A 24,373-nucleotide genomic window follows, 5' to 3' on the forward strand; every position below is an offset into this window, starting at 1 on the left:
AGAGAGTTTTTTTAGACTCTTCCTCAAGTTCATTTTTGAGTCCTATAAGTAGACAAGTAAAGTATCTTGGATACCATAATTATCATACATAAGAAATTGGTTAAAATCTTGAGTAAATGAGGAAATTAAAAATGAACTGATTCTAAAAAATCACTGGTTTGCCACCATGTCTGTAATCTTTGCCCGCAAAGTTTTTCAGCTTGTATGGTCAATTGGTCATTCACCAGAAATTTTTTTCTCATTTCCTTGAGGCTTGATCATTTGATATTAGAGTCAATAGAGTGCATGGAGAATGAGCCTGAGGGAGACAGGGAGTCTCCCAGGGGGAGAGGAGGGGGAGGTTGGTGAGCCGCCGCAGCCGCGAATGGCAACAATGGAGGCCGGAAGCCATGGTCAGGAAGATGTGCCAGGTGCGCGGGAATTTATTTTGTCATTTTAACAACCTGCGCGGTGCGCCGTACTACGTTGGTAAAAAAATGCGCTGTGCGCCGTACTTTAGAAAGCTAAAATAGTTCTACTATTTTAGTCAACACTCGACAATATACGCGAGTATATTGACTACGCGAGTCGAACTGACAATAATAAAATGTAAGACATGTCCGGGTTACTTCTGACTCTTCCGGTTGTCCGCTTTGTCGGATACGGAACGTACGGTAATCGTAAACTGCGGCTGTTATACATACGAAATGTAAACAGACGGTGTTCAGTGTTGCCATATGACTTTGGAGAAAATTTCTTCTAAAATAAAGATGGCCGGGAGTGCGCGAACACGTGCGCGAAGATAATCAATTTTCATTACATTGCGCCAACTGTGCACAGCAATAGCTTAAAAAAAGTGAAAATGCGCGGGAAAATTCACCGAAAACATACATCATCCTGAGTGTGGGCTGGAAGGGTGTAAGGAAAAAAAAAACAAAATAAAAACTGTATCAATAATAATTTAATGGCATAAAAATAATCATGCATGGCCTAAGAGATCCCATAAGATGGCAGCGGCTGGCGGCATAGTGCCAAAGCAGAGAGTTTTTTAGACTCTCCCTCAAGTTCATTTTTGAGTCCTATAAGTAGACCAGTAAAGTATCCTCAGCTATCCTGGATACACCAGCATTATAATACTTAAGAAATTTGTTAAAATCTTGAGTAAATGAGGAAATTAAAAATGAACTGATTCTAAAAAAGCTCTGGTTTGCCACTATGGCTGGCAGCCTGGCAGCCATATCTAATTCTAATATGAACTGATAATGAACATATTTAATATTGATCAATAGATGTATATTATACACTGTGACTGTACCAGGGCGCAGAGATGGAAGCAGCGTCGCCAATATATGGGTTTTTAAGCCCAAAGCGTCGCTGACCATTTTTAAGATGCGTCGCTGGGTAATTTTTAATGAAAAGCCATTTACGCTGAGTAATGAAGAACTATTTACAAGCCACGAACTTATTTACAAGGTTGCATGCACGTGTTACCCCAAATAACTAATTTTACCCTAAAAACAGTCCGATTGTACAGCAGGTGTGAACTGAACATGTAATAAAGCAGTCTGACCACTCTAATGTGACCGAAACTACGCAATCAAAAAAACGTTGTTTACATTTTTTTGCGGGAACTCATCGCAACTGATTTCTGGACAAGCTTCGCTGCATTGTAATCCATCCAACGTACTGGAAACCTTACTTTTTTTCTAAATAGTTGGCCAAAGACTGAGAAATATATTAAATGCAAGAATTTCAATCTAAATGTGTCGGCAAGATCTTCTGAAGGCAAAAATTTGGCTACTGAAGCGTCGCCAAAGATCTTGCAATATTCATCCACTCTCTGCACAGTGGTGACTGTACAGTGCCATGACTAGGCTATAGCAATAACAAATCAAATAAATTTCCTCTTGAATTACTTTTTCCCTTGCTTTCATCTCCCACTCTCCCGCTTCACACAAACTTTCAGTTTCACACCCATCTGGCCTTTGCTTTAATGTTGCTTCTACTGTCTACGTTCTACCTGCAGGGTTTGCACCAATCATGAAAAACCTGGAAAGTCATGGAATTCGATTTTTCATTTTCCAGGCCTGGAAAGTCACTGGATTTCATTTTAGGTTATGGAAAGTCATGGAATTTGCAAATAAAAGAAAAACATTTTTTCTCTGCTGCGTGTTTACTGTTTGTGCAGTTTGTTGTTTACTGCATTCTGGTTGGCACGCATGGAACAAGAGACTGTGCCACAGTCTCTTGTTTCATGCGTTCTGATTGGTTCTCCAATCACGAATCACGTGACCAAGCTCAGTTGCATTCGACAACTTCTTGATGTGCAGTGGCAGCATTCCATCTTCTGCATGCAATTTCTACATCACGGTGCCTGGAAAATGTAAATTTCATGACTTGTGGTTAAGAATAGAAGCTTATCAAATCATGACTGGCTTGCTCACCATCCAAAGCATGAAGGTATGGTGATATGTATATTGTACAATGTGCTCAAAAGACTTTGATGTGTCAAATATAGGGGAAGTAGCTTTAGAGAGCCATGCCACCTTTGAAGCTCAATGAAAAGCTATGCATTTACAAGTTTGCTACTTATCAACAGTAGGAGTCTAGGAGATGATAGAATATGCACAGGTAGTCTTTCAGTCATGCTAAACCTGTCATATAAAAGTCTTGGAAAATTATATTGATGGTCATGGAGAGTAATGGAAAAGTGAAGTGAATTGTTTTTCTGAATGCCAGTACAAACCCTGTACGTACCTGGCTTGGTCTCCCTTTCCTCTCCTACTAAGTACTAACCATGCTGGAATTCTAGGAATTAAATAGTCAATTAGATTCATGAAAAGTGAAGTGAATTTTTTTCTGAATACCAGTACAAACCCTGTACGTACCTGGCTTGGTCTCCCTTCCCTCTCCTATTAAGTACTAGCCATGCTGGGATTCTAGGAATTAAATAGTTGATTAGATTCATCAGGAGGGTGTTAGTGCTCCAGGGCTAGTTAAGGGGTGGTGCAATTTGAGGGATCCTTCAGCTTCAAGAGTCCTATTTTTTGAGGATATCCAACTTATTTGTTGATGAAATGTCATTTATTTTGGTGCTGCAATGCTCTAATGCACTCGTCCTGGCAGTCCTGCTTCTATTGCATTGGGATGAGAGCTCTGCCACTGCTGCCGGCCCGCTTGTATTGGAGTCTGCTGTTATTGTGAGTCTCAGCACACCGTGAGTAACCCGGGGCAAGACAAGGCCTGAGGCCAATAAGATGGATAAATAAGCACAGATAGGCTGTGCTACACAAGCCACAAAAGCCTCCCAGCAGGATGGAATTCTAAAAATGATTATTCATATATGGTACTATTATTTCCAATCCACCAAGACCAGTTTCTCAATCCAATGTTATTTGAGGCAAAAAATGAACTTCTTAAAGGCTTGAAACCAGTATAACACAGGCCAAATGGGTATGTTAAGCTTCTATAAAGTAATCGCTTGGAAGTTGCATGCCTGCAGGTTTCACTCAACAATTCAAATTGGACTTATAAAAAGTATTAGTTAGTTGAAGATTTGTCTCTTAAGTTGACTGAAATGAACTAAACTTCATAATTACAACTATGCTGCCAAGCAAACTTTTCCATGATGCACACTAAATGCGCAATTCATGGGAGCAAGACTTCCGTCAAATGGGGTAATAAGGGATGGGCGGGGTAATAAGGGACAGTCCTCCAACGTTTTGTAGAAATGTTGAAGCATCTAAACTAATTAAAATAGTGCAAAACTAAAAATAGTGGTGTAAAGTTCAACATTTTCCCTATCTATGTAGCATAAAACAAGTTAAGAAATCATACATTTACTACCTCTAAAAGATCCCTGAGAAAATATGTGAAAAGTGAGGTTTTGGAAATGTACCCCTGCTAAGGTTTGTAGCCAAAATAGTATTCACTGTATTGAAAAATTTTACTTACATAAAAGTTGCACACAGGTGTTGCTTAAAAATGTGCTTGACAGAATTTGCATAGCTCATCCCTCAAAAAAATAGCGGCCATTTCTGCGCAAGGGGGTAACAAGGGACACCCCCCCCCCCCGTGGTAAAAAGGGACGCTCCTAAAAACACTTTTACAGTATAACCTTGGTTAGCAATGGCTCGAGTTGAAAAAAATCAATTAACAACAAAGAATTTTGATTACATTTGCCTTACTCGGGAAAAAATAAATTTCTGTTTACAAAAATTACTTCATCATTGGTCATCACAAAATTGTGCATAGAATGTCATAGATAGAATTGTTCACTGGGCAACATAGAATGAAAAAGTAATTAACCTAAACTATGATTTTTGTCTCAAAAAATATGATGGTTGTCACTAAAATATTTCTTTCTGTTTCAGGTATGTTTTTTACAATCTTAAAATCTTTATTTGTTATAGTGAATTCACTCGACTCGATTAAAATGATGTGAAATTACAAGCTGTCCTGTAAGCCTAGCTCCAGAAGAAATGCTTTGTGGCTGCTGATATGAAGCTTGCAGTGGACAAGGTTGTTGTCAACATTCAATGGCATGTCCATGGATTAGGTAATATCACATCAATGATATGGTGATGTATGGATAAGGTAACAACATACTGTCAAACGGGGTAAAAAGGGACGGGCGGGGTAAAAAGGAACAGTCCTCCAACATTTTGTAGAAATGTTGTAGCAGGTAAACTAATTAAAATATTGCAAAACTATGAATAGTGGTGTAAAGTTCAACATTTTCACTATCTATGCAACATAAAGCAAGTTGAGAAATCATACATTTATTACCTCCAAAAAAAAATCCCTGAAAAAAAGTGTGAAAAGTGAAATTATGGAAAAGTACGTCTGCTAAGGTCAGTAGCAGAAAAAATATTTGTTGTATTAAAAAATTTTACTTGCATAAAAGTTGCCCACTAGTGTTGGCTTAAAAACGTGATTGACAGAATTTGCACATCTCATTCCAAGAAAGAATGTGGCCATTTCCTCAAAATGGGGTAATAAGGGACACCCCTAAAATTGCATTTACAGTAGAACCTTGGTTAGCAAAGGCTCCAGTTAATGAAAAAATCAATTAACAACAAAGAATTTTGATTACTTTTAGGTACCTTGCCCTGTGAAAAAAATTTCACTTGATAAAGAATTACTGCATCAGTCATCACAAATTTGTGCATAGAATGTCACAGATAGAATTGAGCACTGGGCAACAAAGAATGAAAAGGACTTAACCTAAACTATGATATATTCCTCCAAAAAATATGATGGTTGTCACTAAAATATTCCTTCCTGTTTCAGGTATGTTTTTACAATCTTTTTTGCTATAGTGAAATCACTTGAATTGATTAAAATTGCGTGAAATTACAAACCATCCTATAAGCTTACAGATACAGAAGAAATGCTACATGGCTGCTGATATGAAGCTTGCAGTGGACAAAATCATTGTCAATGCTCAATGGCATGTCCATGGATACAGTAATATCACATTAATAATGCGGTAATGTATGGATAAGGTAACATTATATCAATGAAGAAAAAACAAGTAAAAATCACAGAAAACGTCATTTATTTTACATTTACATCATCTACAAAGGAAGAGAAGGACATCAGAGTAGTGTTAGTAATAGATGAGTACAATCTGCACGCTTCAAATGTTTGAAATTGAGTTTTTTTCAAGTGTCCCTTTTTACCCGATTTCCAGATTAATTCAGGAGCTTTTTATATTGCTCCTGATAGGAGCAATTGCTCCACCATGCCTGAGGTGGAGCAATTGCTCCACCTTACAAATAGCCCTTGCAAAAACGTTTAAAATGAGCCCAAACTTGTTTATGAAATGTTTCATGGTAAGAAGTTATTAACAAAAATGCTCAAAACCGTCCCTTTTTACCCCGTTTGACGGTATCATACGATAAAGTAAAAACAAGTAGAAATCACGGAAAATGTCATTTATTCTACATCTGCATCATCTATAAAGGAAACGTAGGACTTTGGCGTATTGTTAGTAATGAATTAGTACACTCTGCATGCCTCAAATGTTTTATGTTTAAAATTAAGTTTCATTGCAAGTGTCCGGAGTTACTCTGTTCTTAGGGATAATTCAGGATGCTTTTATTTCATGGTAAGTTATTAATAAAAAATGCTAAAAACTGTCCCTTATTACCCCATTTGATGATAGCACAGCAATGTTCTCTTATATATATTTTGGATTTTCTCTTCCAATAAGAACTAGGAACTGCTGGATTACAGTTTTGGCATTGCTTTTTGAAGAGATTCTTGCAATTTTCAACTTAGGCCTTTTGGTTGTTTGGCTGCAAATAAAATAATAAAACTATCAATTGCTGAATTGAATCATTGAAGTCCAAAAATTAAATAATCTCTACTTTTGAAACAAGTGCAGATAAAAGATTCACCGAGCCAAAATCTCATGGCCTGCAAAAGAAAAATAACAAATATTTGGATGTAACAAATATCACAGCTTTACAATTACTGCAATTGCATAAAAAATTAGGTGAACATTTCTTTGTGCATAATGAAATCTCTAAATGCATTGTTAAAATTATTTGAAAGTTCCAGGGAAATTTTGTACTTGATAGTTATCTAATAATTATCAAAATTCCTTCCTATCTCCAAAAATATTAGATTTAGGATCTATAACAGCTTGCTAAATGACTATCAAAACTAGGACCAAAAAACTACCTAATCTTGAATTTTACTGACAATTTAATTTCAATATTTTAGCCATGCATGTCTTTGCTTCAAGAAATTGAGCTAGTTGGTTTCCCAAGAAAATTTGGCATAATTCACATATCAGTTTAAGTGTGCACACCATCACTCCATGAGGACAACAAGCATGCTTGAATGTCCTCTTGTCTCATTGAGCCTGCTTGAATGTGGTTACCATAGAACTATAGTCATTGTTGTAAGCATGTACAATATACAAATTTATTTATTAACCAAACTTTGATATAAGTTTGACTTATAAGTTTGCAAGCCATTACCCAGTCTGAAACAAAAAAATTTTTTTTAAACATGATTATCCTCAGGAGTGCACTAATTCATTCTTATAGCAGAAATACAAGAACTTTAATATAATTAAGTGAATGATTTGTATGTGGTATACTTACAATTTTTACTCATAGTGGTACCTACTCTTATCTTTAATACTTTTACTTTACTTTGCACCTTAGGAAAGGGGGTTTGCATGGACCTCTAGTAGAAATATCCTACTTCCATTAACACGTTGACTCCAAAGTGGTAAATATGCATACCACAAAATGTATTTCTCCAGGACGTAGTAGATTGGCGGAGTAACTTACGATCTCTTAACTTTTTTTAAAGTATAGGGCCCGGTCATCATGTAGTACATAATTCAGGTTGCTTAAAATCGGCCAAATCCAAGAACAAAAGAGGCCAAAAAAGGCCGATAACTCAATTTATACTAGTTTATTTGTAGGTTCCGCTATAAAAGTTCCATATCTTTTCTTTTTGCAGTATTTGAAATTTAATTAGGAAGCACCCCTATCATAAATTTTAGCCAGCCTACGCAATTGAGAAAAACTAAATCACGGAATTTGCCCAGAAAAAATGACCGTCTGGCAACCCTGTTTAAAAATGGTACAAAAAATGAAATAATAGTACAAGATTAAGCAATCGTAGTCAAAGTGTTAAAAAAAATTCCGTGTGTCTTTCCAGTGACCCTTGGTACAATTTTTAATTAAATTAAAATGTCTGAGTTACTTCCAGTTTGTATTATTGTTCAATTGATATAATAAGAAAAATGAATTGAGTGGCAACTCTAAACTATTAATTATTTATGGCAAAGCACAGCAAGGTATTAATACAGGAATGGATAAGGTAGCTAGAGTAACACAATTGCAAGTGAAGCAGTCAAGTGTTGGGACCAGCTAACTTACCTATGTGGATGCTTATAGAGGCTGTACTGCGACTGGCTCATGGGATCCTTAAGGCACTCGTATATACCTACTCACTACAATGACATAAAGGGAGGTGACATGAGTGATGCTACAGAACATATGATGCATAACCCTATCAAAATTTTTAGTTGGTGGTGAGCCTGAATTAGGAACCGCCTAGGACTCGGACCGAACGTAAATCAGCTTCTCTATGTCCGCTTTTTGGTCTACATTCCGGTCCCCAAATCAGACAGCTACCAGAGCCTGGTGAGGGGACTGAGGGGATTCTGCCAACTTTTGCCCTACTCTCAGGAGACCATAAAGTCGGCAAGGAGGTTCTGACTAGTCGCTGATTGCGATCAGTTGGCCAACTGACCCAGAATAACTTTGCGCTGAGTGCAGGGTTGGCGATTTTTTTGATTTTTTAAAAAAAATAAAAAAAATCAATGATTTTTTTTATTTTTTCATGATTTTTTTATTTATTTGATTTTTTTATTTTTTCAGCTTTTTTGTCTTTTTGAAGTGTTATTTTCTATGTTGCAATTAGCCTGTTAACAATAACGGTTTATGGATCATAATGGATGGCTAAAAAGGGCACTTATTGCCTTCAATAATGCCAACAGGCCAAGGTAGTGTTTACCACTTAGGGATTTTTGGGTAAACAATTATTGGTAAGTCTATTCATTAGCTTTGTAAAGTTTGTATGGAGCAAGGTAATGAGCTAAATATTGACCATTTAACTGGCTTCAATATACAGAAATACTTCAGGAATGAAGATCTTCTAAACATTGAAGAGTCACATAACAGATAGGTAGCTGATAGCACAGTGCACAGCACTATCAATAGATCTACTAGTTTTATGTCCTATAAATCTACCCTACTCTACCCTCTATACACACCATCTATTAGTGACTGAGTGACTGACAGCGCTGTTCCCATTTAATTCTGACCAATAAACCAATACTAAACATAAACTGAACGATAACCAAACAATTCTCAAACGACTTGAAGCTAGACTTAAATTATGAGAAAATCTAATACTGTTTGAAATGAACATGTGCACAATTCAAATATTGTGTAGTTTGGCAGAAGCTGTTCTTTAATGCAGGTTTCATTGAAGACCAGAGAGTATTTCTTATTGACAATTTTCTTATTATTTTTCTCGATTCGGCGAAGAGTACGTCGAGAAAATAATAAGAGTACTGAAGATAAATAATAAGAGTACTCCTACTGACGTCGGAAGAGTACTGAACGAAGTAAGTGAATGTCCCCAGAGATACAAAACCAGCACTATTCGCGCCTTAATACACAGAGCATTTAAAACCTGTACATCGGCCAGTGACTTGAGAACTGAACTCCAGACCTGCAAGCAAATTCTGGTAAACAACGGCTATGCGAATAAAAAAAAGGAGTAATGGAGGTACATAAAGAAGAAAGTTTGTTTTCCTAGAGGTTAGCATAACATACCATTTAGAATACTCATGTTTTGAAAACAATATCTGGAAGATGGGGGACGTTAGCTGCAACACACTGTTGCTATTGCTATGCTGCAATGTTGCAAAATTTCTTGCAGCCCATGATGGAAAACGTTGTTGAAAATGAAGCATTGAGAGACGTGTGGTTCCAGCAGGATGGGGCTACAGCTCACACAGCCCGAATGTCACTCAATGTTTTGAAATGCATGTTTCCCGGACGTCTGGTGTCTCTGAGGGGTGATTTACAGTGGCCTGCGAGGTCACCTGATTTGAGCATTTGTGATTTCTTTCTTTGGGGACATCTAAAAGAAAGGGTGTTCAGAAGTTGCCCTCACACCTTTCCACAGCTAAGGGGACTGATTATTGCAGCAGAGGTTATGGTCATACCTTGCCATATGTGTGAACGTGCTGTAGGAAACTTCTGAGAATGACTCCAACAGTGTGATGCAGCTAACAGACACCATCTTCCTGATATTGTTTTCAAAACATAAGTATTCTAAATGGTATGCTATGCTAATCTTGAGGAAAATAAACTTTCTTCTTTATGTACTCCATTACTTTTTTTATTTCACCTTAAAACTGTTCAATCAGTTCTGCCCCACCCTGTATAAGCTAGCTGAAAAGCTAACACATGTTAATTGTATATTGTAATCAATATATAACAAATATTCAAATAGTTAGTCAAAGACTACTTATAGCCTTATAAGAATTAGCTAAGCTGCTAGCTACGTACAATGTATTGCACACTTGATGCCTCTGTACCAAAAACATTCAATTTATTGGAACCTAATACACACTAAAGGCAAGTTTATATACCAATTTGTCATTCATAGTACATTTATACTAAACCATGAATAACAATACCTCAATATAAATTAAAGACTGCCACTCAATATATTTAAATATATGAAAAAATCAAAAAATAAAAAAAATCATGATTTTTTATAAAAAAATCAAGTGATTTAATCACATGATTTAATCATTTTGATTTAATCATTGCCAACCCTGGCCGAGTGTAGTGACTATTCGGCCGAAGCCTAGGCGGTCCCCGAATTTTGTTAGGGAACTTAATGTTACACTACTACCTGCAGAACATAAAAGGGGCTCACCACAAACTGTTCTCAAACATTTTCAATTAAGATGCAGCAAATTTGTTGTCAGTTCAATTTTATACTATTTCAATGCATTCAATTCAATGCATTATTCTGATGATAGCAGCCTATGTTGATGGGCAGAAGTCTCATGTTGCAAGTGATTTTAACTCATTGCCTTCATGTTTGGTTAGGCAACAACTTTAATTCAAGTGTAGGTGAATTGAAAACTATAGCTTTTACTGGAGAAAGAATATGGTTCATTTCAATACAAGGGAACAATTGAAGCAGATAGCTGTGAAATATTGTATATAGAGGTAGTGTGCTTGTTAATCCCATTTTAGAACCTAGTATGTGAAATTTATGGAGCAAGTTTGCAAGAATTAAGTAAATGTTATTCATTAAGGAATTGCTGACTTCAGTTGCTCTGTATTTAATTGATGTTCCCATCATCACATGAGTTTAAAAATGATCATGAATTTGCCAGCCAAAAAAATTACTTATAAGTATAACCATGTAAGCAATACAAGGCAGAAAACAGATGGTTGGGCTGAAGAATAAGCTTGTCCCCTGGCAACAATGGGTTAAGAATTAGGATTTCCTTGTCCCATGTATAGACAATAAATAGTACCATAATGTTGTTATGGATTTGTGTACCATTGAATAATATTTTATGCAATTGTTTTTTTTTTCAGAGTTATGAGTTGTTTAGAAAGGAAACTGAAAATTTTCTGATGCTCAAAAGCAATTTAAATTGAAGTACGGTATTCCTTATAGTTTGCTTACACAAGAGACTACTCTGAGACTACCTTTCTCCCTGGCCCTCATAAACTGTTAATTATGTTACGCTTTAAAGCATAAAATGTTATTAAGATGAACTCTAGTCAAGTTGTTCAAATTGTGGATGAGCAAGTTATGCTGGAATTTGATGAACCAATTGTTGAAGCTATAAATGTTCTGACCAGCGAAACATTGGATGGAAAAAGCCAAATGCCTCATGAGTATGGAGCTGTTCAAAGTTTTCAAGTTACCAGCAGCAGAGCATGTAATGATGGACCTACTGCTGTTAATTCACATGATGACAATTATTATCAGCAGCCGGACATTGCCAACTCATCACAGGATGACAGGAGCAAGAGTGCAATGCAGACAATCCTCCACAAAAAACAGGAAGATATGTGTGAGATTAGGATGGATAAAGTACAGTTCATTGAAGATACCCAAAATGATGTTTTTCTGGAGTCCTGCATTGATTCTGTCTGGACTGAAGAGGTTTTACTCAAGTTTATCTCTCTTCATAGTGATAAATTCAGATGGCAGGACTCCAGTAATCATCCTTTACTTTATGAAGAACTTAAAAATGAACTAGAATTAGATGATTCCATTATGTGGCGCGAACTAGAACACAAATGGAAGCAACTTAACCAAATATATGCAATACTAGCTGCTAAAACTGACATCTCCAGCCTGGAAGCACGCAAGTCTGCTTTGTTTGTGCAATTACAGGCAGCAGAATCCTCTGAAATTTCCTCATGTATTTCTGAAAATAACTCTGTAAATTCTGAAACAAAAATGTGTTCAATTGTCCGCCACAAAAGAAAGAGCCCAGAATTTACTTGGTCTCTTGACATCACCAGGCGCTTCATTCAGATGCGTACCAATAAGCATTCAGAAATTCCTATCAAAGGTCATACTGCTGTGTACCAGGAAGTTCTGCGTGATCTTGGTATTGATGACCGAGTAACTGTTATGATGGCTAGGAAGAAATGGAACTACCTTGTCAATAGGTACCAGGATGAATATGCTGCGGGGGGTGAACGCTCATGGGCACTCATGAATGACATGGCTGTTGTTATGAACACTTTTGCTGGCCTTGATACATCAAAGCTGAAAAGCCGGGCTTCTCCTGAGTTTCTGTGGCCCAATGAACTGACAGAAAAATTTATTGAGCTTCGAGTGAGCAAAAAACAAGATTTCTTAAAATATGGAGTGCAGCACACTTATTCAGCAATATTGAAAGAGCTGGGCATTGCTCGAATATTGACACCTACGCATTTGAGGAAGAAATGGAACTACCTTGTTGCCAAGCATAAAGAAATTAGTAGCTATTGTACAGACGGCAGCCATGGTTGGGCTTTCTACGACAGCATGACCAATGCACTTGATGCTCTTGCTCAGTGTTGGGAACCTGAGAGAATTCTTCACACATCTCCTTCTCATCAGCCTGAGCAAATTTGTGAGTTCATGTTTTATTTTAATCTATGTCCAGCATTACAGTTTATTTTTTTCTATTTTGTTATCTTTATTGATTGAAAAAGTGTGACTAGCCTTTCAGCCTGATTTTATTTTTATATTACATTAAAACTTACAAATTAAGTTGGGATGATTCTGCTATTGGTAAAAATTTTGAGTAATTTTTTTTTTTGCAGGGACTCGACCTGTTGTAATTAAATTCATCCAATTGAGGGCTGCCTATTGTAAAGAAACAAAAAACTGCTCCGCCATGTACAGGTGTGTGTATACAGTAATGAAATTTTATTTGCAAATGAGCCAACTGATTTCTTCTTGGTTCCAACTACTTTATAGATAATAGATGTATTAGAATGCTATCATTTCCTTATGAAATAGGATAACATGTTTGCAATACTATATAGAAATAGGTATTAAAAGCATAGTGGCAAAGCAGAGAGTATTTTTAGACTCTCCCTCAAGTTCATTTTTGAGTCCTATAAGTAGACAAGTAAAGCATAGTGGCAAAGCAGAGAGTTTTTTAGACTCTCCCTCAAGTTCATTTTTGAGTCCTATATGTAGACCAGTCCTAAAGTATCCTGGATTACTGTATAACCTGCATTATCATATTATCATAAATAAGAAATTGTTTAAATTCTGAGTAAATGAGGAAATTTTAAAATGAACTGATTCTAAATAATCTGTGTTTTGTCACTATGATTAAAAGTGTTTGGCTGTAATATATTTTGTTAAATCGGAGCAGCTCCATCCTGTCTGAGTTGGGGTTGTCCTCAACCTTCAAGCCTCACCAAGCACGCAAGAAGTGGAACTATTTATGGAACAAGTATCAGGAACTGAACGAGGTTGGCGTGAGTGGATACCTGCGACAAGCCTGGCCCTACTTCACCGTCATGAAGAGCATTGCGCACCTCATACCTGAAAGTAAAAACTCAGGTTGGTTCACTGCAAAATGTTTTTTTAGCGCATTTTCTCATTTATGGAAAAAACCTGCACTATTGTGCTCGCCGTGTCTGTCTGTCCGTCCGTCCGTGACCTCAAGTTTTCGCCGACGAGAAAATGCGCTCTCTGTCACTCACTGCAGTGAGTACTGAGTTATATTTTTTTATCAAAATGCAAACAAAGCTCTTGTCAAAGTCGCCTATTAACTGTGATGTGCCGTATTATGAACATTTTCCGTTTCTTTTCCCTTGGTTTATTGCATTCCTTAGAATGCCCGTTCAAGAAAAGTATGCAAGGAGCAGATTTTTTTTACATAATTTTGTCCTCTCCCTGTTGAAGATATTGTTAATGTTTATTCATTATTAGGTGGCCATGTAAATCTGCATGCTTATCCTGTCACGAGCTTAACTATTGTAAAATTGTACACTTGAACACTTTATTATAACACAGCCACATTAACCGCACATTCTAACACAATAAAATTAGGACGAAGATTCATAACACGCAATACGGCTGGATCAGGTAAGTTAGAGTGTATGGTTGTGTAGGATCAACTGCAGCATGGAAGCTCACACCGACGTAGTATTAGTATTTGAATCTTTGGAAAGGCGTCATAATTTGATGCTAGCAACTTTGATGGTTTTAGATCCATCACCTCTCTAGGACTGAAATCTCTGCTGCAGTAGTAGTGTGAGCAGGAAACCATTGTACCTGAAGTGACGAAATGTCCTTTATTATTTGTTATCATCACTTTTATTGATTGCTGTAAATCTAATAGGTATTGATTGTAGCAGTACTTGCATGAATTTTGAACCCAAATGTACGAGTAAAAATACACTGTGTGATCGAATTAATAGTTTGAATTTGACAAAATCTTAGAATTATCTGTGAAGTTTTGTACATTGTTTCCAAACAAAGTGTTAATAGCAGAGTCTAAAATGTGTGGAGGTAAGAGTCAAGAGGAGGCATTGCAGGAATAATATCGGCATTGTATCGGACTATGAATAGTTAAGTTTTATTTATGAGTTAAGGTAGTATTACATGTGTTGACATTTGAGGCAGAAGTTGATGAATCTCGTTCATGTATAAGTCGTGCCGAAATCGCGGAATTACCTATTCTATGGAATCGACAGCCAGTTTGTCGAATCTGTAGAATCAGCATTTCTATATATACTATAGGAATCTGAGGTTAGGTCAGTCAGCCAAGTTTTTTTTAATATTTAAATATAAAGGAACTAGACCGAACTTGACCTAACCATTTCTTACTCTAACTGTCGATTTATCTTCTAACTCAAACGTCGATTTTCGTAATCAGCAACAAAATGCGGATTCTACAGATTCAGCAAACTGGCTGCCAATTCCATTGAATCGCCAATTCCGCAATTTCGGCACGACGTATAACTGATTTGCTGAGTGTTGAGTTGTCAATTAAAGTAAAATCCACTGCCACTGAATCCTTTGATGTGACGCATGTGTGCAGGGTGCCGTATCTTCAAATTACTTACTATTTTTCCGTCACACCTAATATTATATTTCAAGCTGCATTTAGAAGTAAGCTCGGTTTGATTCAATCCACGATATGCGCTCAGGTCGAGGGACCTTGAGTAGAACTGTTCATAAGTTGGTTTCTTTGCGTCACAGCTCAAATTAAAATGGAAGTGTAATTTTAATTATTCTGATATGCCGACGAAACGTTTTTCCCGTCCTTTTTAAAGTCCTGTTACAAATAATTCTATTTGTCTATTGAAACTCTGACTATATTTTTCACAGCTGCTGCAGTTGAATCTATCGAAAATTTATCTCCACGATCAGAGTAAACGTTGTTATGCACGTGTTCTTCGCTGTAGGTATATATATTTATTATACATGGTTCCTTTGGTGGTTTGATTTTAGTCTTCAAAAATGCTAATGAATTTTGAATCAGGGTTTAGTATTTTGTCCAGTTACCAACGAAACGCCTCAAGATGTTCATCTGATGGTTTGATGGTGATCTTTAAAATTGCCGTGCGTTACCTACGAAATTTATTATTTATTTTGTGCAGTCACCTACGAAATTTATTATTTATTTTCTGCAGTCACCTACGAAATTTATTATTTATTTTGTGCAGTTACCTACGAAACTCCACAAGACGATCCCGGCAAAGAGGCTGTCAGTGAAGTGCAGCGCAGTGAGGTGAAGCCGACGCGCATCTACCGCTGCTTTCTCTGCTCTGTCAACGGCACCAACGTCGCTGATTACTTCTTCTTTGAGAACGACCAGCGACTTCTGCACACTCAGAACACTGTTAGTGTCATGTTCCCTGCATAATCAACGATGTGTTTATATTGTTCCGATATATACCTACATATACCTATATTGTTTTCAGCGTGAATTTAACATGAATGTGTCGTGGATAATGTTCGGATATATATGAATATGTCCATATTGTTTTCAGCGTGAATTTAACATGATTGTGTCGTGGATAATGTTCGGATATATATGCATATACCTATATTGTTTTCACCATGAATTTACATGAATGTTTCGTGAATAATTAAAGATGTAGTGTAAACTGTTGATGTACGGTACATTGCTTCAACTGTGAGTTCTATGTTCCGTGAATAATTAACGATATAGAGTGACGTCAATGTTTTCACTGCGAATTTGAACCTGTATTTTCCGTGGATAATTAACGATGTAGTGCATATTGTTCTCATGTATATTGCTTCATTGACAATCGTGTTGAATATAATACATATGTTTCTACCTGGGTCACTTAACCTTCAATGCAACTTGGAAAATCGTGGAAAATATGATCTATATCCGTAGTCAAATGAATTTTCCCTCGTTGAATCAAAAGGCTATTCTCATGACGACTACATTGATTTTTTTATCTTTATTTGTAATCTTTTATAAAGATATCTGTCTTTTCTATATTCTTTTATCTTCACTAAATTAAGCTGCTATGGAATAATCTGGCCGGATATGCTTTTTAGCTCCATTCAATGCAATTAAATATAGTTTACTATTAACCACTATTTCATTTTTGCTTAATATGGAATTGCAGGTTCCTTAGAGTTTCTAGTAGATTTATTGGGTCTGAGAATCTTTTAGAATGAGAATCTTCTTTTTGCCTCAGATTTCTAATTTTGAATTCATGCATATTGCTTAAGCACTAATGCGTTAATGTTGTGCAGGTGCTGCAGTTGCTGGAGCAGTTAGTGGGGCACAAACTTATAAATTTCGAGTCGACTACGATGCTATGTTCCCGCTGCACGACCCTGGTGAACGAAGGTGACGCGGTGCTACATCGACACGACAAGATAAAGCAGGAGCTTCGGGGGCTGTACCAGACGAGTAGGAACAACGCGACGCGAGACGACTCCTGTAACATCGTCATGGGCAACGATCCCTCCTCCCCGACCCTGGAAGTCGAAGCTGATTCTGTTATCTCGGTCGAGGAGGACGCGTCGGGCGACATAGTGATGAAGCAGGAGCCTCCAGATGTCGCTTCATCGCGCATCTCCTACAGCAAACGCGGCCGTAAAAGAAAGGCCACCGTTTTTACGGAAGCTATTCAGACGTGCATGAAACTGGAACCAAACGATGATGCTTATGATCCAAACTCTGATTTGAATTACTGCTATGACGACCAGTATTTTGAGCCGAAGCCGAAAAAGAAATTCATCTCTGCCAGAAGTAAAGGAAGAGGCCGTGGTCGAAGAGGTAGAGGCAGGGGGAGAGACAGGCCTCTTGTTAGATCAACATTGATAGGCCGAGGCCTCGATGGCCAGTATTCAAACTCAAACAAGCAAAATACGTCATCTTGCAGAGGACCTAAAATTTTTAATTGTTCCGAGTGTAGAGAGGAGTTCAAGAAATACAGCGACCTCATCTCTCACAGGAAAGAGAAGCATACCGTGGTCGACAACACCCCTCTAGAGGTGGAGGAAACTGTGCTGGACACGGGGCTCATAACTTACTTTAATAAGGATAAAGCTAATAGTTTAGGGACGAGTCATCCTTGCAAAGACTGTGATAAAATATTCTTGCGCAAGGATGATTTATCGTATCACCACGAGCTCTATCATACTAATGGCAAAGGTCGTTCCAAATCTGCTTTCAAAGACAAGTCGTATGTGTGTGAAGAGTGTGGCGATACGTTCTTGTTCAAATATAGGCTTAAACTTCACATTAATAGCAAACACTTGAACGATGCGGGAGAAGCCGCTAATGACTTCACTTGCGGTGACTGTGGCACAAAGCTTGGCAGCTTACCTGGCCTGACGTTCCACATGCGCAAGCATCATAACAAAGTCCTGAACTACAAGAAGAGTGCAGAGTTTCTGTGCAGCGACTGTGGCTTCATGGCCACATCCGCCAAGAAACTCAAGGATCACCAAGAAGCTCAGTGTGGTTACGCTGCCAAAGAGCAAGTTCAGTGCGAGACCTGTGGCAAAACTGTCCTCAAAGTCTCTCTTAAAATGCATAAAATAAAAATGCACTCTGATTTTAAAGAACAGTGTGATCGATGTGGGGAGAAATATGCCACGAAAACTGATCTTCTGCGACATGTTAATGTTGTCCACTTGAACATCCTACTGTACGCGTGTAAGCAATGCAATGAAAAGTTCCCTACTTCCGATGCCTTGCGTTATCATCGGGTCAAGATGCATGAGAAGCCTGCATTTTTCTGCCATATTTGCAATAAAAGCTACAAGCGCGTGGGCGAGCTTAACACTCACGTGAAGCGCGTTCACAACGACCGTCGTAAAGCAGAAGTGTGCAGCTATTGCGGCAAGGAATACTACGACAGGAGCGGCCTGCGTAACCATCTTGTGAGCAAGCACAGCGTTCCGCCCGAGTTCACATACTCTGATAACTACCTCCGTAAGAAGCGCTTCGAGGGTTTACCTTTGGCAAAAATTTTCGAACGCCGAGACGGGATGGATGAAGTGAGCAATAATTTATCATTGGGTTGTCCACAGCAGGAGCTTCGTGTGTCTGAGGAGCAGCAAGGATCCGACCATGGAGATTCTGACCTGCACAAGGAAGCGTTGATCCAGGAGAGCCCTGTGGCTGTAGAGCGTTCCCTCGCTTCATACTCTGACATTAATGGACAAGAAGAAGAATCTTCTATGGTCGTCACAGAAATAACCGAGAACTCGGGTTCTGAACACCAGCAGATCATCCTAGACTCGCACGGTAATATTATTCATCAAGATCTCCACCACCAACACCACCACCATCATCACCACTACCACCATCACCATCAGCACAATCTGATGCACTCTAACTCTTGTGAAGATGAGTGTGCTGTCCACGTCGTCCATCAATTACCCAACAACCAGCAGGTGCCTCATCAGTATCACCACCAGCAGCCAGGCCTCAACCTCCAGCCTCAGCGCACCATCATCGGACTCGATGTCATGTATCAGGTCGCCGAGGACCAGAATGTCAAGACAGCTCATGTTGGCCTCTAGTCTCGCGAGATTCCTCCATGGACTAAGTGCTCCTTAGGGTGAACTTGCAAAATGTTTACATTCAATTCCTGTTTATGAATTATGCCAAATCAGATTGTTCTATTGGATTTAAATTCTGAATCTCTATCACCACGCATTAAAATCTTCTATACAGAATGAGACACCGGGCCAAGATCTGTCTTCTGGCAGGATACAGGCTGGAACGATATATCTACTGTACTTTGATTAAGTAGGAAACTATCTTGTTGAATCTTTTTTTTTTCTTTGATGATAATGTCAGACATCCTCACGCTTTCCTGTTTCTTCAAAAATATTCGTACGCGATTTTCTGCTCTATAACTATCAATAGTCAATACTCAAATCTCGGTAGTGAATATAAAATTTGAAAAATTGTGTTACCCAACATAATTTTCAATGCAAGAACATAACTGTAGCGTCTCATGCTAGGAGTGCCTGGGTGCGTGTCACCGCTGGTGTCACTTGAGCCATTCGTCAGTTGTAATTTTGTGTCCATTATCTGTAAAAATTGTAATTATCGCGTACGCAGCCGAGCCGAACTTTCGACTCTTTATTATCTAAGTTAAGAAATTACGCACAGTTTCTGTTAAATCTACCTCGACACCTTTGTAAATTTACAACTGCAATTTATGCCTTAATGCTAATTTTGCAAAAGCTTTGTTTTTTTCATGAGTTGCTATTACTATATTTCTTGAACTTTTACGAGCTATAATCGAAAATTTTCATTTCTCCAGTTAAATTGAACTAATTATAAAGATGAAGAAACACTTCTGCGTGAAGTTGAAATGGCAATTATCTAGCATTAAGTAACGATCAAGTTCACTTCTTGCATCAATCAACAACCAGTATAATTATATTTTATAATATCTACTTCATCGTCAGTCACTTCCCGTATGGCGAGAGGTGAAGTAATGCAGAAGAGGCCTAGACTGGGACGCCGCCTGTTGAGGTGTCGAGCGTGGCCGTATTTTGAAACTTCGGTCGGGATTGTTGAAATATCCTTCTTAATTCGAGGCGAGCCATGGTTTTATTCCAACATTCCGGAAGGAAATTACGAATAACTGCGTACCACATGGTTTCCTATAGGCAGTGTTATGTACTGATGGTCACGTAGACTCGGTTATTGCATCGCAATTCAGTAATATAGCAATAGCGGTTTCAGCGTTTATTAGGCCGTAGGCCTGTCGCCGATTCTTAACATCGCAGAATAATCACAGCTTGTTGCGGTCTCGAACGCGCAACTCACTGCTTCAATTCTGCTGTGATTAACCGCCCGGCCTCCTTGCCGATTCTGACCAGAAACTGGCGCACAGAGCTGGGATCGAACCCGCGCCTCTCTGCTCCAATCTTGGTACTCTGAACTTTAACCACTGGGCCACCAAATTTGTTTGATCAGAGAGGCATTTTTCATCATTATATTAGTGAGATTTTCTTAAGTTGAATCAAGGCATACGCTCGTGTTAGTCTGTTCTTTTATTTATTTTCATGTTATTTAAGTTGGATATTTTTAGCTTGTTTCTTGGCATATTCGATGCCAGGATGAAATGCTTCGTAACGACGAAAAAGCTTCCCTGTTCAAACAAATTACGATGACAAAATGGAAGACGACCTAGGTTCAAAAGTTAGAAATTATTTTCAGTCTGGTAAGTGTACCTAGGATTTTCCGAATAAAATGTACAATTTTCTGTAATATTTCTAATGTTTTTTTGTTAATTGCAAATTAATCTGTTCAAGGCTAAATATACATTTACAGGGTTTCGCTACCGCCAATAGCTTTGTATTATCTACAAAATTTAGTGCATCTTTTCGAGAGGTTCATAGTTTCCCATACCTTGCTGCCTGGAATGTACATATTTCTTCAGTTTTCCAGATGAACTAAAAAATAGCGAATGAAGACACAAATTTATGTTACCGACAACAGTTTTTCAGAAGTATAATGTGCAGCAGTACGGCGATCTAGCACATTGATAATCTGAACACGCAATTCATGAACCAATGCGATTATTGATCTAAATTTTACATTAAGGACCGATTTTTCCGTGGACTGAACTGCAATAATTATTTTGTTCTACAATGCCAAGTTCCAATAGAATATTGTTCACGATATATAATTTTCTTAACCACAGCTAACTCGTCAGTCCTCTTGCTTGGTATTCTATAGACTCGTTATCGCAGACCACCACAGTACAACGTTCCTTCGTATTCCTCGCTGCTATTGGAGCTATGCAGGAGCATATGTTCAGTCTTAAAATGCCTAGCAAATTACGGACCAGGCAATAAGTCCAGCAGCTATCTCAATCAATCGTCAGCTATGGAAAGATCGGGTTCCAAAGACCGGATCCCTTGTGAATCAAGTCGCGAAAAGTACAAGAATCGGCAACAGGCCATGGGCCTATTTCTTCAACGCCGACACTTTATACTATTCGCTTAAGAAGATTTAAGTGTCTGCATTCTCCTATTAATTGCACCTTTGTATTATTCAGATTAGAATAAAATAGGGATCAAGAAAGCCGTAAAAGGACCAGAAATACTTGAATGGCCTTTAGCTAAATACATTAACCATACAGGGAACTGTTACCATAGGCAACCTGTTGGGTTAGCATGGGCTTAAAACAAATTATGTGCGCATTATGAATGGCCCATGAAGAGACGCAGCTGTATGCACAGGTCGAGTGTTGAATAAAAGAAAGTAGGGTAACCGCGAGCCACTAATTTGAAGGATGTATTGATCTATCGGGTTCATTTCAACTTAACTATTCGCAACATGAAAATGTTATGCAACAGGTAAGCAATTATATTGTATTTACAGGCAAATCTTTTCTTATTACAGGTTAATTCTGCAGCTAGAAATTCACTATTCATAAATAGCCTACTATTAAAATTTTAGTATTCGAGCGGCTCAGTGTAAAAAATCTCCAAAATTAACAGACTAAACATTGAACTCATTTGTGGGGAAAGAAATTTTTCAGTCGTAGCAGCACAATGTACAAACTTTGGCAATACTTGAAGTCTTTCAACGAAAAGGATGAAGTTTAACTTTACTGCTAATGTTCCCACAGCAGACGCTACAATTATGAGCGATGTATAGTTGAGAATAACAAATACGAGTACTCAAATGTAGTTAAGGATAACAAATCTCATTAATAACTGAAAAAACAATAGCAAATACTTGCAAACCTTTACCGTCATCATACCTGCGCCTTCTCAGGCAACACACTAACATTATCGAGCTTGAGCCCTCACGAAACTTTTGGGCATCAATGATGGTCGCCGTGATGAGGCTCCTCAGGAAAGATAACGTTATTTACGAAGTACAGAGACACGGCAGCGACCAAGCCAAGCTTCCAGCCTCTGAAGACAGTTCTGAGAACGTTGCGATGCGTCTCGCCAAATGCCGGGTTGAAGCGCCAGCACTCATTCCTGCATTGGAGACATGCAATCAAATGTTAAACTAAAACATTAGCAGAGTAGTACATTATGAGAATAGCACCTTCAATTAAGTAACTGCACACAAGCACAGTGCTGGTGTGCATATTTCTTTAAATTATTTCGTTCTTGAGCAATGGCTCTTCTTTTAATGTATTTCAACCAAACAACAGTTTAATGTGCAACTGCGTCAGTTATAATTGAAAGTTACACTATATAGGTTAGACTATAGATGAAACTGAGCACAGAGTTTGATTCGTATTTTTTTCCTTACAGTTCCATTTCTAATCCGAATTTCACAGTACAACGTTATTGCCCATCCTCCTTGCTGTAAATTAAATCTATCGACTAGCAACAAGTGACAGAAGCTAACTGCAATGAGTGGACTTGTCTAGCCAAAAAAGAAAGCAACTTAATTTAGTTGCATGGTGCTTGGCTTCAGACATCAGAAATTGTAATTTATTATATCAGTAGTGGAATATAGAAGCATCACTGGACCACTAACACCTACCTAATATTTTGGTCAATTCATCAGAAATAGAATAAATAATAATTATAAAAGATAAAGAATTTGATCATTTAATAAAATAATAATAGGAAATTGAAGTTAGGAAGTTAGATAAGGAAAATGTCCAGAACAAATTGTATGTTTTGTTTAATGTTAGCCCTGTGGAGATTAACTTTAAAAAGTGAAATAAACAAAATATACATGGAATAAATGAAAAGTTAGGAAAAAAATGAATTAAAAAATAAAATTAAGTTACCAAAGTGAAATAAATTAGAATGCACTCAGCTCACCTCAACCAGGGATCCTTGAGCCCATGAGAAGCAAGGGCGTTGCGCACTCTGACAAGTTCAGGATAATCGTCCACTTTGTAACTCCGCCAATCGGGAGCTTTGAAATTTTTGACATCGTACACTTGGTACGTGTAATTATGGTATCTCATGAGCCACTTGTCAAACTTTTTTCTCAAATCTTCCATCTTTTAATCTTGACTGTGAATAATAACATAATACAGAATTACATTGATATGAAATAAATTCATAGAGATGCTAATGGCCATCTATTCCAGGCAGTTCCATGAGAAATGATGACCACACTCAGGGAAAATTTAAAAAATCTATACAGTAACATATTCAACACTTTAGGTCATATGACTCTTCACAATAGCAATCTTCAATGGCACCATAACTCAAGTATTGTATTGATGTTTATGTAAAATGTGTTTCAATCAGCAAATCAACAGAGCTAAACTAATCATCATATATCCAAGACCGGTACCAAGTCTCAACTGAGCACACACTATGGTATTCTTTCACATCCCAGATCTGTAAACTTATTGTAAGCTGTCTTGGTTATTCCACCTCTCCTGAAAGTCCTTGCTGGAGCTAAATCCAATATTAATTTGAATTATATTTGAGCAAATATGGACATTGATTCACATGCAGTACTTAGGATTTTGTTTATATACATTCTACCTCAGGGAATAAACAACACCATGTTAGGTTGCTAGTAAAATTAATATAGACATTGGATTTTTGTTTTCCAAATTTTTTGATATTAAAATTATTTTTTCCTTTATAATTCCTACTATCAAAAAACACCTATATATTCTTGTGAACATAAACAAACCCGTTCACTGTCAATACCTCAAGTAAATGAAAAGTAATATTTTCATGGTAGGTTAAGTTTGCATTAGAGTTCAACTTGACACACAGTGCCTCGGGAACACAAAAACAAACAGGCTGACTTGTGACCTGGTAACCTTGTGAAAGGGATGAATCTATTAGTTGTAACACATGACACCCTGATAAGGCAGGGTAT

The 24,373-nt window shown here is 37.7% G+C and overlaps 2 protein-coding genes across 2 annotated transcripts; one reads left to right on the plus strand and one right to left on the minus strand.

Moving 5' to 3' along the window:
• The first annotated feature begins 11,163 nt into the window (after nucleotides 1-11,163).
• Nucleotides 11,164-20,283, plus strand: LOC108675658. The gene is made up of 5 exons (XM_018163685.2): nucleotides 11,164-12,688; nucleotides 12,882-12,963; nucleotides 13,445-13,635; nucleotides 15,750-15,925; nucleotides 16,819-20,283. The coding sequence occupies exons 1-5, from the start codon at nucleotides 11,326-11,328 to the stop codon at nucleotides 19,102-19,104; spliced, it is 4,098 nt and encodes a 1,365-aa protein (XP_018019174.1). The 5' UTR covers nucleotides 11,164-11,325; the 3' UTR covers nucleotides 19,105-20,283.
• A 1,624-nt stretch (nucleotides 20,284-21,907) lies between these two features.
• Nucleotides 21,908-23,581, minus strand: LOC108675655 (NADH dehydrogenase [ubiquinone] 1 beta subcomplex subunit 3). The gene is made up of 2 exons (XM_018163684.2): nucleotides 23,347-23,581; nucleotides 21,908-22,542 (listed from the first exon to the last, which is right to left on the minus strand). The coding sequence occupies exons 1-2, from the start codon at nucleotides 23,529-23,531 to the stop codon at nucleotides 22,380-22,382; spliced, it is 348 nt and encodes a 115-aa protein (XP_018019173.1). The 5' UTR covers nucleotides 23,532-23,581; the 3' UTR covers nucleotides 21,908-22,379.
• Between the last annotated feature and the right edge of the window lie 792 nt (nucleotides 23,582-24,373).

Source organism: Hyalella azteca, unplaced genomic scaffold (assembly GCF_000764305.2).
Source record: "Hyalella azteca isolate HAZT.00-mixed unplaced genomic scaffold, Hazt_2.0.2 contig10556, whole genome shotgun sequence".
Lineage (NCBI taxonomy): Eukaryota > Metazoa > Arthropoda > Malacostraca > Amphipoda > Hyalellidae > Hyalella > Hyalella azteca.